Source organism: Austrofundulus limnaeus, unplaced genomic scaffold (assembly GCF_001266775.1).
Source record: "Austrofundulus limnaeus strain Quisiro unplaced genomic scaffold, Austrofundulus_limnaeus-1.0 Scaffold1177, whole genome shotgun sequence".
NCBI classification, from domain to species: Eukaryota; Metazoa; Chordata; class Actinopteri; order Cyprinodontiformes; family Rivulidae; genus Austrofundulus; species Austrofundulus limnaeus.
This window is the reverse complement of record NW_013953579.1, coordinates 17,684-30,170: the sequence shown is the minus strand read 5'-3', so window position 1 is coordinate 30,170 and position 12,487 is coordinate 17,684. Positions and strand designations below refer to the sequence as shown.

Here is a 12,487-nt window from a genome sequence, read left to right as displayed (position 1 = left end):
CATTAATAACTTGTGTTTATCTCCAGTACCAGTGTTGGATTTGCACGTTATTTAATCACTCACTGCAGCATAAATTTCATCAGCTAAGTTGCAACAGTTAAAAGCTTTGGTCCGTGATGATTTTCTAAGCTCGGCAATTTTTCTTTTTTCTGTTTAGTTTTATGATGGCACGATGAATCCTGGGATATTGTTGGCCGTATAGGATAGTCAAATGCAGCCTTTGTTTTCGGGGATTTGTCGATCCGGTCCCAGTACTTGCATTACAACCCTCTATGAAGCGTGTACTCAGTCGAAGGTCATATGAGGGTTCAAGYGCGCAGGTTACAAGCATGCAAAAATTGGACAGTACGCACACAAGGGTGTAAGTGCGAGTATTGGGACTGGGCCATTGTCCGCAAGAAGAGGAGCCCACGAAATGGAACAACATTCGGACGCAACCCCAGCTCACGTCAGCAGACTGTAAACCAAAGAAACCGCCTCACCTGATGAGTCATAACAGCGCCATGTTCATTTTCTTTTACTGCACCAACTTGCTTTTATTTAATTTTTTAAGTGTTCATGTGTGATTAACCTTAGAACGAGCACCAGACATACATGACCTCAGTGGCCTCCATTGTTGTGTGTTGCCAAAAAATTATATCAGAGGAATGTTGAGCAGCTTCGTTACGATGATCTTGATTCCTCACTACATCCAGCCAGCACAGAAAATCACCAAGACCGTGCAGAATCAAACCAGGGCAAGGTATATTTGATTTTAAAAAAAATTAGTGTATACAGTTGGATGACAAAACAGTTTATGACGACAAAGAAAATCATCAATTTATAGATCATTACACAAAACCTGCAGAGGAAATACAAATCTGATCTTTTTTTAATTTTAGCCAGCTCTGTTCCTTGTCTCCAGGATCTCAAGGTGCAGTTGTAGAGAAGAATGGTATCTGGCCTTGGTCTCATCAGTCARTTTAATTGTTATTGTGAAAAACTTTAGTGTGGTATAGCCACATACTCTGAGTGACATCATGTAAATTTGCACTAGATCTGACAAAMTGCTACTTTTAAGTATTYGACCAAAGTGGCTACAACTCTTTATACAAAAGGTCTAAAAGTCTGTAKTATYTCAAGGAAGACGGTGCTGAAAAAGTCCAAATAAGATCATCAAACAAGTAAATCTTGTCATCAATTGAAAAATAATTGCTGTGGAGGTAAAATATTAACAGGTAACATCTGCAAAAAGAGCTGAATTCATTAAGTGTGTGCCTTCTGGTGCTTCTCTTCTTCCTCTCTGCATGCACAGAAACATAGATGTGTATTTAGTACCAGAGTATTGTGGAGGCAGCCTTGGCGTCTGGTCCTGAGTCAGAGCGAAWAAAAAGAGGAGAGCGAGGTGAAGGGAGGACACATCTGTCGGGTGGTCTGTCCACTCCTCTGAAGCTTTTACGCAAACACCTAAAAATAAAACAGCAACAGGCTGCAAACACACAGACTAAGACCCAAACGCAACCAGGATTTGATGCATCCTATTTGCTTCGAAAATATGTAATCATATGCCAAATTCAACAAGTGATGACGCACCCAGAGAAGTGTGAGTTTGGAGTTTATTGTCAGTGAAAGAACAATAGAACAGTTCTTAGACATGCTCCTGTGAGTCACTCCGCCTCGCTCTGGGTGGCACAGACACTTGTGACGTACTTTGGAGATYCAACTTTTTCTGCCCAAAAATAAAAAAGGTCCCTGTCATATCCACAGTGACAGACATGGTGATGGTTATTCCAGGATCACCATATTGGTTCTTGACTTAGAAGCAGTCAGACACATCCGTCTGTTGTTCTGGAAAGGCTTTATCCTCCTTTCCTATTCTCTTGTTTGAAAGCCAACATTCAGCCTCTTCAAACAAGTCGAGGTTTATTATGGATTACGGAAATGATTACATTAGCAGTTTGGACWCATATTCATCTGTCCTGGTGTTTACAGGAGATATCACACAGATTTTCATTTGGAAATAAAAGTAGAAGGAGGGTTTTCATGCACAGCTGGTCTGACACAAATAATCCAACTAACATCTGCTAAATCCTTTCTCTTTCAAAACTGTGATCAAACTTGGCCTCTTTGTTTTCTGGCAGCTGCTTCTCTAACTTCTTCTCTGACAGAATGTCTTTTACCAATACGCCTGTCCCTCCTCTGGACATGTCTAAACCATCTCCGTCTGGTCCCGCCAACTTTATCTCCCAGTTGTTTAATCTGTGCTGTACCTCTGGTGGTCTCAGTCCTAATCTTTTCCATCCCTGTCACTCCCAAGGATAACCTCAATATCTTTATCTCTGCCACTTCCAGTTCTTGTCTCCTGTCTTTTTGTCAAACCAAACAAAGCTGGTCTCACTCCTCTCCTTTCTTCTGACCTTTGCTGACACCCTTTTGGTCACAAATCACCCCTGAAACTTTTCTCAATCCACTCCATCCTACATCCTTCACCTCCTTACCATACTCCCCATTTGTGATAATTTCTGTATTTATTTATATTTTTACCAGAACACCTTTATACGATTAAAACCAGTTCATCTGTTAGTCCCAGCGGAGCAACCTGCAGCCAACACAAGGATGTTGCAACAGCCAAGGTGTCTTATTTGTTCTAAAACATTTATTGAGACTCTCGTGACTTCATTAATATTCCTAATAAAACCTGTAAAGTAAATCATATAAACCAMAAAACTATAAATTTCCAAAAATCTGCTCATATTAAAATTTATTACATGTAATTAGGTGTTAAATTTTAAAGTATACAAGTAAAAGTATTGTATGCTGTTAAGTGCCAGGAGGACTGTGACCAGTTATACATTGGGGAAACAAAGCAACCACTGTTCAAAAGAATGTCCCAACACAGACGAGCTACATCTAATGGCCAGAACTCTGCAGTTTTCACTCATTTACAGGCCAGCGGTCACTCTTTCAGAGATGAGGATGTTCTCATTCTTGATAGAGAGGAACGTTGGTTTGAGAGAGGAGTAAAAGAAGCCATTTTTGTGAAGAAAGACCGTCCATCATTAAACAGAGGTGGAGGCCTCCATTTTCAGTTGTCCCCCTCCTACAGCGCTGCCATTGGCAGTATCWCTCCACCCCCTGTTAACAATAGGTGTTAATTAGGTGTGAACGATAGCCATGTGATGTGAGTATCAGTCACATGGAGGCAGTGCTTAAAAGCCTGAATTTTGCCTGAAACTCTCAGACTGAAGAAGTCTCTTGGAGGAGAGACGAAAYGTTTCATTAGAGAAGAACCCGTCCAGAGGACCTATACAATTTTTTTCCTTTTAAGTAAAAGTATTATTTTTATGTTTTGAAAATAAAGGTAAAAGTTACGATTTAAAAACATAAATGGTAAAACTGTACAAGTAATTAATTAATATGTACCTCTGGTAAAATATGAATATTGTATGTATAGAACATGCCCTTCTATTAATGGTTTCATCCATGATCCTTGCCCCCCCCCCCCTTTTTTTAAAGTAGTGGTACAGTCCATCAGCACGCGCGCGAAACTTCTAACAAAAGATGGCGTCGAAAGTAGCAGCAGGTCGGTATGATGTTTACAAAAAGAAAACAATATATTTGTTTATTTGACTGGCGAAATGCTGTAAATTCATAGTAGTTGCAACGACGAACATGTCAGGCACATAGTGCTGTCAAGTTTTTTTTTTTTTTTTCAGAGTTTCCTGCTGGAGTTTTACGAAGCATTTTTTGTGGCTAAACTAAAGCAAAATTAGCGAATGAATCTGTCGGCCTTAACGTCATTTGAGCTGACCCGTCTGTCCAAATAAAACATTAAAAACATTTTTCCGTGTTCAGGCCGTCGAAGGACGAAGCGCAAAGCGGAGGTTCAGGCTGAGGAGCAGAGTGAGGAGAAGAAGGAGAGGAGAGAGGAGGAGAGCGGCCTGACAGGACCACGGGTGGTCATTGAACACTGGTGAGAAATTTAATCACGTTGTTTTTAGTCCTGAACGACTTATTCTCACTTATTTTCTACATGAGGCTGAATTTAGGTACTTAAAGATAAAGTCAAGGGGGGAAAACAAAAATGTGTATTTTGCATATTTTGTACGGAAGCGTAGAGCTGTCACATGACAAAATTATTTTTAAACTGGATCTCGTTATAATGAGAAAACTATCTGGTAAAAATGAGAAAACCATCTTGTTATATCAAAATAACCGTCTTGTTATAACGTGTTATGGTTTCTTCTGGTTTGTCACTTTCACTGAAGTTTGTTGCCTGGATGGAGAACACGACTGAACCACTAAATAAACAAAAACRAACAGAACACATTATTTGGGTTTGTGCTCAGACGTTGCAGCTAGTAGCACTTCWTTAGCAATATGCAYGCTCTAATCTGAATTCAGACACTATTATTTCAAAAACATTATTCAGTACAAACTTACTGTTTCATTTTTTAGTCTAGAAATGTGTTCTTCTTGCAGATTTCTTCTTCGTAAAAAGGTATATCGTGGCTCAGTCGTGTTCTCCATCACGCCATCCAGACAATAAACTTCCTTGAAAGTGACAAACCAGAAGAAACCATAACACGTTATAACGAGATGGTTGTCTTGATATAACAAGATAGTTTTCTCATTATGACGAGATATTTTAGTCATTGTAAYGAAATATTTTCTCATTTTTACGWGAGTTTTCTCGTTATAACGAGATCCAAGTTAAAAAAAAATTCATGTCATGTGACAGCTCTACGCTTCTGTAATTTTGCATTCATACAATGTTTTATTTAAAATTGTGATAACTTTAGTTTCAGAGGTAAACAGTTGTTGCTGTGTGACGTCACACATGCCAAACAATCTGGCTTTTTTTAACATGTCTGTCTCTGATACTGAATCGTTTTTTTTTTTTGCTATAAAATTAAAAATAAAAAACATCCAGCCGTACCAATATGAACCAGTCAGAGTGGAGAAACCACTGCTCTGAAGAAGAAAATGAGGAGGAAAGTGTTCCTGACTGGAATCATATGGTCCAGGTCAAACCGGGTGCACGCCTTCCCCGATGTTTCAGGATCCTAACTCGTCTTTTCCAAACCCTCGGCTGTCATGACTGACATGACACACTGAMCAGGATTAAAAGAGTGTACCAAAATTTACATATTTCAATCATTTCTGATGGCAAACCTTTTACTATAAAGTGCCTCCTGCAGGAGGAGCTCTGAATGGAAATTCAAATTCTGATTTTCATGAAGTTTGTAAAAAATGACATGTTTTGGTCACATTTACGACAATATTTAGAAATGTTTTTGACATTCTTACTGCATAACTTAATACGATCAAATTATAGTTATTTGACAAACTAAAGTGGCTTTCATTTGACCTTTTAAATATTTATTTAAGTCAAAAATGCTGTTTTTTAATATGCTGAATCTGGTSTTATGGTTTTGACCATTAAACATTAGCTTGCTAATTTCATGACTTGTTTAAATACTGAAGTGTTGTTAACATTATAAATCAGTTTTTAGTTATGTTTTTATACTTCTACCAGCAATAGTTGGAGTCTCAAGTCTCTGATTTAATTAAAAATGTTTAAAAAGCTGAAAAGTTTGAACTTATCCTAGAACGCCTTTGAATGTAGTTTAATCACATCAGCATATATCCTCAATCCATCTTGACGTTAGTTGTTTGTCTATAATAAATGTAAAGTAAATGAAGTCTGTGTTTGGGTAAAAGCGACATACTTGCATGTTTACGTCATAACAAGCGGTAATGCTGATTAATTTCTTTGAATAGCCGTCGCAGCTGCCTCGTCTGATGGTCCATCTCTTATTTCTGGCAGCAAAAGCTGACGAGTGTATGGGCGTAATGCAGAGGAGGTGAAATCTGCCCTCCTGGCTGCCCGCCCTGGTCTGACTGTGGTCCTCAACCCCGAGAAACCCCGCAGGAACAGCTTTGAGGTCATTCTGCTGGATGGAGGCAAAGGTGAAGAGGAAGGAAAGACACCGCCAAGAATAACTAGGCCGTTTGGTGTTCCCGAGGGAAGACCACCAATCTGGTCAAATTCTTTACTTTGTAGAGTTTTTACAATTTATAATCCCTCAATGTACTTCTACCATTTTATATCTTGAAATAATTATAACTGTTGTCATTTAGATATGAAAGCACTTACTTGTTTCATGCGTAGCCTCTTTAAATGACACGGCTCTTTTTGTTTGTATAGAAACACCCCTGTGGACAGGAATAAAGAAGGGTCCACCTCGTAAACTGAAGTTTCCACCACCTGATGATGTTGTAACCGCTCTGCAGGAAGCTCTAAAGRCTGATTAAACTCCCAGTGTGAAGGTTTGTCAAATCTGCCACACAGAATATTTAAATGTAAATAATCATGGTGCTTAAATATATGATTAGCGTACATGAAACTCAAGTATGAACATGTCTGTTTCGATAGATGCTCACAGCTGGATTGTTTTAAATGTTTCTTATTGTTAAAATAAATGTTACAGAACTTTTTCTCTGCCTTTTTTGTGCAGCCGAGGATCTGGAAGGTTTGACGTGGAAGCAAAATGATGAGGAGTGATGAAGGAGATGTTCTCAGTCCCTCTTCTGAAGAGCTCGGCTCCACGTGAGAGCTTCTGGATATGCGGTGACACCTAGTGGAGAAACAGAGCAAATGCACAGTCCTGCTGTTTGAAAAGTTGTTTTTAAATCTGTTGTTAAATAAAGTGTTACTTGGTTATCTTATGGTTGTTGGATTTTTTTAAGCAGTTTTGTAATATATTTGGGAAACAGATCCATGACTCGGCCACTCAAAGTTCTTAAAGTATTATTTGTTTGTTTTGTTTATTACGCTAAGGGCTTCTGAGAGATCGATGCTAACTGTAAAATGGAAAACAATGCTTTCAGTATGTTAGATGTTTTGAGGTACATTTTTTGTCTGTGAGAATATGGTATACACTAACCCTTAAATATTAAAAATAAGGTTTTGGAGAAGGTTTTAGTTTGGATTTTGTTGTAGTTTAACAAATTAAAGTCTTTGTCCTCTAATATAATTCTAATGAAGAGAAAAATGTAAACAATAGTGAAGCATTCACACAATAAAGCATTGAACAAAAATGTGTTTAAAGAGATTGTAATCAGTGATGTAGTTTATTTGTAGGAACTTTATGATCAGAAGGAAATTGCACTGAGACCGATTTTATTCAAATTATTGCATAAAATAAGTTAAACTTGAAAACTATCAAACGTACATAAGTTAGATGAATCCGATTTTTTTTCTTTTGTTCATAAATGTAGATTCAAATTAAACCTAACCTGTCACTGGAAAAATTACCTGAAAAATTTCTGAGTCTCTTTACTTGGTTAAAATAAATCTGCTCAACAACTTTATATTTTGATTAGTAACTTTGATTTGATGTTACTCTCTTGTTTGTTCATTTTATTTTGTTATTATTATTAAATATATAACTGTTATTTGTAAACTGTTCTCAGTAAAAATAAAAAGCTAAATGAATCCAGCAGGGGGCGGTAAAATGGAGCAAACTACGCACACGCGATTGTTTTGGAGAAGTGACGTCGTAAAAACGCGACCAGTTCGGGCATGATGACGTATGATTCATCATGAGCAGACTGTTTACTGTTTTCCACTAAAACTTTCCATTTAACGCGTGAGTATTATACAATAAAAGCACCAACCAACCTATTAACATTAATTAGACTTATCGAGACGAAGTTAAGACATTTTTTTAATTCACTCTGTATTTACCGTAGTTGATAACATGAGTTAGCATCGGCTTGCTAACTGCTGCTCTTATTTGTGTGTGATCTTTTCAAATACTTTACTTTGTGAAAGGGGTTTTATAGGTAAATACTATCGCACTTTATAGTAAGAGATTGGCCATCAAAAATGATTGAAATATGTATACATTTTAATTCCATTTTTAATCCTGTTCAGTGTGTCATGTCGGTCATGGCAACATTAGAGGGTTTGGAGAAGACGAGTGAGGATCCGGAAACATCGGGGAAGACGTGCACCCGGTTTGACCTGGAGAAGGAGACCGAGCTCCGGTTCGAGGTGGAGGCAGGTGATGGGTCAGATCAGGTAGAGCTGGAACTCATCTCAGGACTGGCCGAAGTGTTTGGATCAGAGCTGAACCGCAACAAGAAGTACACATTTGGACCGGGCTCCAAGATTGCAGTTTTCACCTGGCAAGGGTGCACTGTGAATCTGTACGGAAAACCTGAAGTGAGTATTTTGTAAAAAAAAAAAATTAAGCATTGCAGAGACATCATTAAAACTCTATCCATACATCCATACATCCATAATTGTAAAACGCCTAATTATTTCCATCATTACCACAGGTTGCTTACGTGTCCAAGGACACACCTATGTTGCTCTACTTGAACACACACGCTGCCCTGGAACAGATGAGAAAACAAGCAGAGCGAGACAACGAGAGGGGACCGAGGGTAAATTTAATCAGAACACACTTCCGATCTAAATATGTTCATTTTATATCATTTCTGAAGGTGTTTTCTGACCTCAGGTGATGGTGGTGGGACCTACAGACGTTGGGAAGTCCACAGTGTGTCGGCTGCTTCTCAGCTATGCTGTGAGAGTTGGAAGGAGGCCAACACTCGTGGAGCTAGATGTTGGACAGAGTGGGGTAAAACTGACTTCTCATGAAACAGATCTAAACAAAACAGGAGAAATTAAAACGTGACAATTTTGTATTTATAACGTGTCAGAATCATTTTCAGTTGAATGTAAAGTGAAAGTAAATAACATGTTTTACAGAAAACAGATGTCTTTCATTCAAGTATGCTCAGATAGTGTTATTGGCCAGTGAGGTTTCTTTAAAAAACAAAATAAAATTCTGCACTCTGTTGTAACAACTGCACTGATAAATGAAATTGAGTAAAATGTGGGCTTTTTGGTCATTCGTTCATTTTTCATTTTAAAAACGAGTACTTTTATTTTACACTCCAAAGACTGAAAAATGGTCCCATCTCTTTATTTTTGTCAAAGTTTGACACGATTGTCAAGCGCTGTCCTGTGGAACCTCCCAAGTTCCTCATGGACCTCTTGGAGAGAGGYTTCATGTGCTAAAAGCACCAGAAGCTCCAGGAAATTGTCAGTGTTCTATAAACTATCAGATGACAGCTGTTAAGAAATGTAAAACTAGTTAACTAGCATTTGTTTATTGCAGTTAGCTCGTTTATTCATCTCATTATCAGGCCATTTAAGGTGGAGCTACATAAATACCGGTAGTTATTTTTAAAGAAGTTAGCTTGCCTAACTGTATTCATTTAAAAAAAAACAGTCTGCAGTTTGATAAATAAATGCAAAAGTAGTTAACTAGCATTTATTTATTTATTTATTTACATGCAACCRCCTGTTATTAAAAAGTTGTAGCTGACATTGTGTCTTGCTCCACCTTAAATGGTCGGATAACGACTTCCAGTTTGAGAAAAATAAAACAACTGACCGTTTTTATGTTTTGGGAGTATAAAATAAAAATAAATAACCATCCATTTTTTTTTTCAATATCAGGTTTTAAAATGAGAACCGAATGAACAAAAAGCACACAAACCCAACAGGTCTGCTCTGTTGTTTCCTGTAAAATCTGTAAAGTAAACAGTTTCAGGCCTCAGGTTAAACCATCATCATACTGTTCTTAAACACGCACAGAGAAGTCATAATGGACATTTCCTGTGTTCCTCAGGTATCTGTCCCAGGAACCGTGTCGGCTCTGTGCATCGAGCGCCCGGCTGATGTGGAGGAGGGTTTCTCCGTTCAGGCTCCTTTGGTGTACCACTTTGGCTCGACTACTCCAGGGACCAATATCAAACTTTACAACAAGGTGAGGAGAAAGCTGATTTTTGTAAATGCAAAGCAAAACAACAACTGCTTTTGTCATCTGACTTTGTTTTCTCGATGTGTAGCTGACGTCGTGTCTTGCTGAGGTGTTTTCTCAGCGCTGTGAGGTAAACCGGAAGGCCAGCGTGGGAGGCTGCATCATCAACACCTGCGGCTGGGTGAAAGGTTCTGGATATCAGGCTCTGGTCCACTGTGCCTCCACCTTTCAGGTGGACGTGGTGCTAGTGTTGGACCACGAGAGGCTCTACAACGAGCTCAAGCGAGACCTGCCTCACTTCGTGCGAGTCGTCCTCCTGCCCAAATCTGGTGGCGTGGCAGAACGCTCCAAGGAGTGCCGGCGAGAGACCCGGGACGAAAAGATCCGCGAGTACTTCTATGGCTTCCGCGGCTTGTCCTTCTTCCCTTTCTCTTTCGAAGTGCGCTTCTCGGACGTGCGCATCTACAAGATCGGGGCGCCGTCCATCCCGGACTCGTGCTTGCCTCTGGGGATGTCTCAGGACGACACGCAGCTGAAGCTCGTACCCGTGACGCCAGGGAGAGACCTGACGTATCACGTTCTGAGCGTGAGCAGCGTCGACGACGGGGATGAAGACGCCAGAAAGAGCATCGTGGAGAGTCCTGTGTGTGGTTTTATCGTGGTCACTCATGTTGACACTCAGGTGCAGGTGATGAAAGTGTTGTCCCCCGCGCCCAGACCGCTGCCCAGGCACACGCTGCTCATCATGGACATACGCTTCATGGACATGAAATAAAGACATGTGACAAGTCCTGATGGATTTTTTTTTCTTTTGTATAATAAAAAGGAAGGTGTTTAATTTGTATTTGCTACAAATTTTACTCTGTTTTGTAGTGTTCACTGTACCGATGTTTTTATAAGTGCAGGAATGGTTTTCTTGATAGTTTATTTTAGCAAACAACATTTTATTCTTAAACAATAAATTTTGTTGACACCAGCTGTTCCTCGATCCAGAAAAAAAAAGAACAGATTAAAAACAAAATGGTTGGATGGATAAATTAATTTATGGTTGAAAGTCTGGTGTTATTTATATTTTATCAGCTTAATTCATTTGCATGTTTCAGTTTCAAATATTAAAAATAAAACTTATTTTTGACACTAATCAGAACTGACTGTCATTTTGTCTTTAAAATTTAAGTCCCATCTGTGCTGTACACCTCTTGTTTAAGAAAATAATGAAAAACAAAACGTAGTATGGCTGTAAAGGTTTGGTAGCAGCACCGTRGGAGGAGCTCATTTCATGTTTGTTTTGTAAACATTCATTTCAAAGTATCTTGAGACCTTTATGCTGTTTTTCCACATCATTACATGTAGATATTTTTCCAAAAGCAAGCAGAACGGAGTGGGAGAAAACTGACTAACTGTAATTTTTACTGTCAAGAGAAAAAAACTTTTTTCTTCCTGGAGACAATTTTTTTCTCATTCTACTTTTTAAACTTTTTGTTGGGGGATATTTTATTTTATTTTGTATTGTAGTTTTTATTCATTTGCTCGTTCATTTGCATTGAAAACAAATTAAAAACCATATTTTTGCATAAACAAAAATGTAAATGTAAACATTAAAGTTATTCTAATTGTAGCATATACAAAATGACCTATATGATTACTATTTAATCATTTTGAATAGGCTYACAAAGCCGAGTACGTGAATTGTGACGTCACTAGAGACCGCGCCCTCTCGGTCTCTGATTGGCTGTCTCATCCAACTCTGATGAACGACGGACYAGTTCCGGGATTCCGACGTCGGCCTAGCGGGCGAGCTAAATAGTTTGCTAGCAGCTACCTGAAGGAGGACTGAAACGACCCAACATCCTTCAGGCAGGACCGGTCGCACGTTCGATWTTAGGTGAGTGAATTATTTACTCACCAGCTTAAATGTTTAGCTAAAGTCGTAGCTGTTGTCCTCGTGAATCGTCAATGAAAGCCTGTCCGCYGCTGTAAAGATACTATGCTACTTATGCTAGCTGTGGTAAAAAGACTGATCGGTGTCACAGGGAGGAAAAAAAAACTTTCGAAGCTGGGTTAGATAATAGGCCCGTATTAGTGGTTGTCATTCTTATTATGTTCTTATTTGAACTAAAATATAAAATSACCTGCTTGTTTAAAGCTACTCGTGTGTTTTAAATTTGAAAAGCGATGCTGTGTGAGCAGATTAGTTGTCTTGACTTCAGCTGTACTGGCCTCGCTGTTTTGGGTTCTTGATCTGTCTCAAGGTATCAAACATGACATCGTTTTWAACATTAATTCACATTGTGAATCTGTGTGACGTTTGGCCACCTAACAGTGTAGCTTTTCGAGGTGCGTGKTGTTGTGGGGACGTGACGGACAAAGCTGGACTCGGAGATTTTGGGATTAACATCCATTATAGTCTGTGTGGGGGATTTGTTGTGGGGCAGATGAGATGATTAACAACAGAACAGGCACACTGACACTGTCTCTGCTACAGGTCCTTATTGAACACAGGGGTGTGTCCAGACTATCAGATTACACCGTTACCCGGATCTGTTTCCAGCGTGTTCATGGACTAGTTTCTTCTTCTGGAGATAAAGGAAATTAAAGTGTGTGTGTGTGTGTGTGTGTGTGTGTGTGTGTGTGTGTGTGTGTGTGTGTGTGTGTGTGTGTGT

General features: G+C 39.0%; 2 protein-coding genes across 2 annotated transcripts; both read left to right on the top strand.

The window, feature by feature from the left end:
- The first annotated feature begins 3,517 nt into the window (after positions 1–3,517).
- On the top strand, positions 3,518–6,711 carry selenoh (selenoprotein H). Its single transcript, XM_014031105.1, has 5 exons — positions 3,518–3,562; positions 3,835–3,952; positions 5,810–5,952; positions 6,191–6,312; positions 6,501–6,711. The coding sequence occupies exons 1-4, from the start codon at positions 3,541–3,543 to the stop codon at positions 6,295–6,297; spliced, it is 390 nt and encodes a 129-aa protein (XP_013886559.1). The 5' UTR covers positions 3,518–3,540; the 3' UTR covers positions 6,298–6,312; positions 6,501–6,711.
- An 820-nt stretch (positions 6,712–7,531) lies between these two features.
- Positions 7,532–10,826, top strand: clp1 (cleavage factor polyribonucleotide kinase subunit 1). Its single transcript, XM_014031104.1, has 6 exons — positions 7,532–7,634; positions 7,922–8,212; positions 8,329–8,436; positions 8,514–8,633; positions 9,693–9,830; positions 9,913–10,826. Exons 2-6 carry the CDS (start codon positions 7,928–7,930, stop codon positions 10,597–10,599), a joined length of 1,338 nt encoding a protein of 445 aa, XP_013886558.1. The 5' UTR covers positions 7,532–7,634; positions 7,922–7,927; the 3' UTR covers positions 10,600–10,826.
- The last annotated feature ends 1,661 nt before the right edge of the window (positions 10,827–12,487 follow it).

Excerpts from the sequence above, each read along its gene's own strand:
- clp1 (XM_014031104.1), top strand. The coding sequence starts at position 7,928 with ATGTCGGTCATGGCAACATTAGAGGGTTTGGAGAAGACGAGTGAGGAT. Across the intron at positions 8,437-8,513 it reads ACAACGAGAGGGGACCGAGG|GTGATGGTGGTGGGACCTAC; the intron begins GTAAATTTAATC and ends TTCTGACCTCAG. Across the intron at positions 8,634-9,692 it reads TAGATGTTGGACAGAGTGGG|GTATCTGTCCCAGGAACCGT; the intron begins GTAAAACTGACT and ends TGTGTTCCTCAG.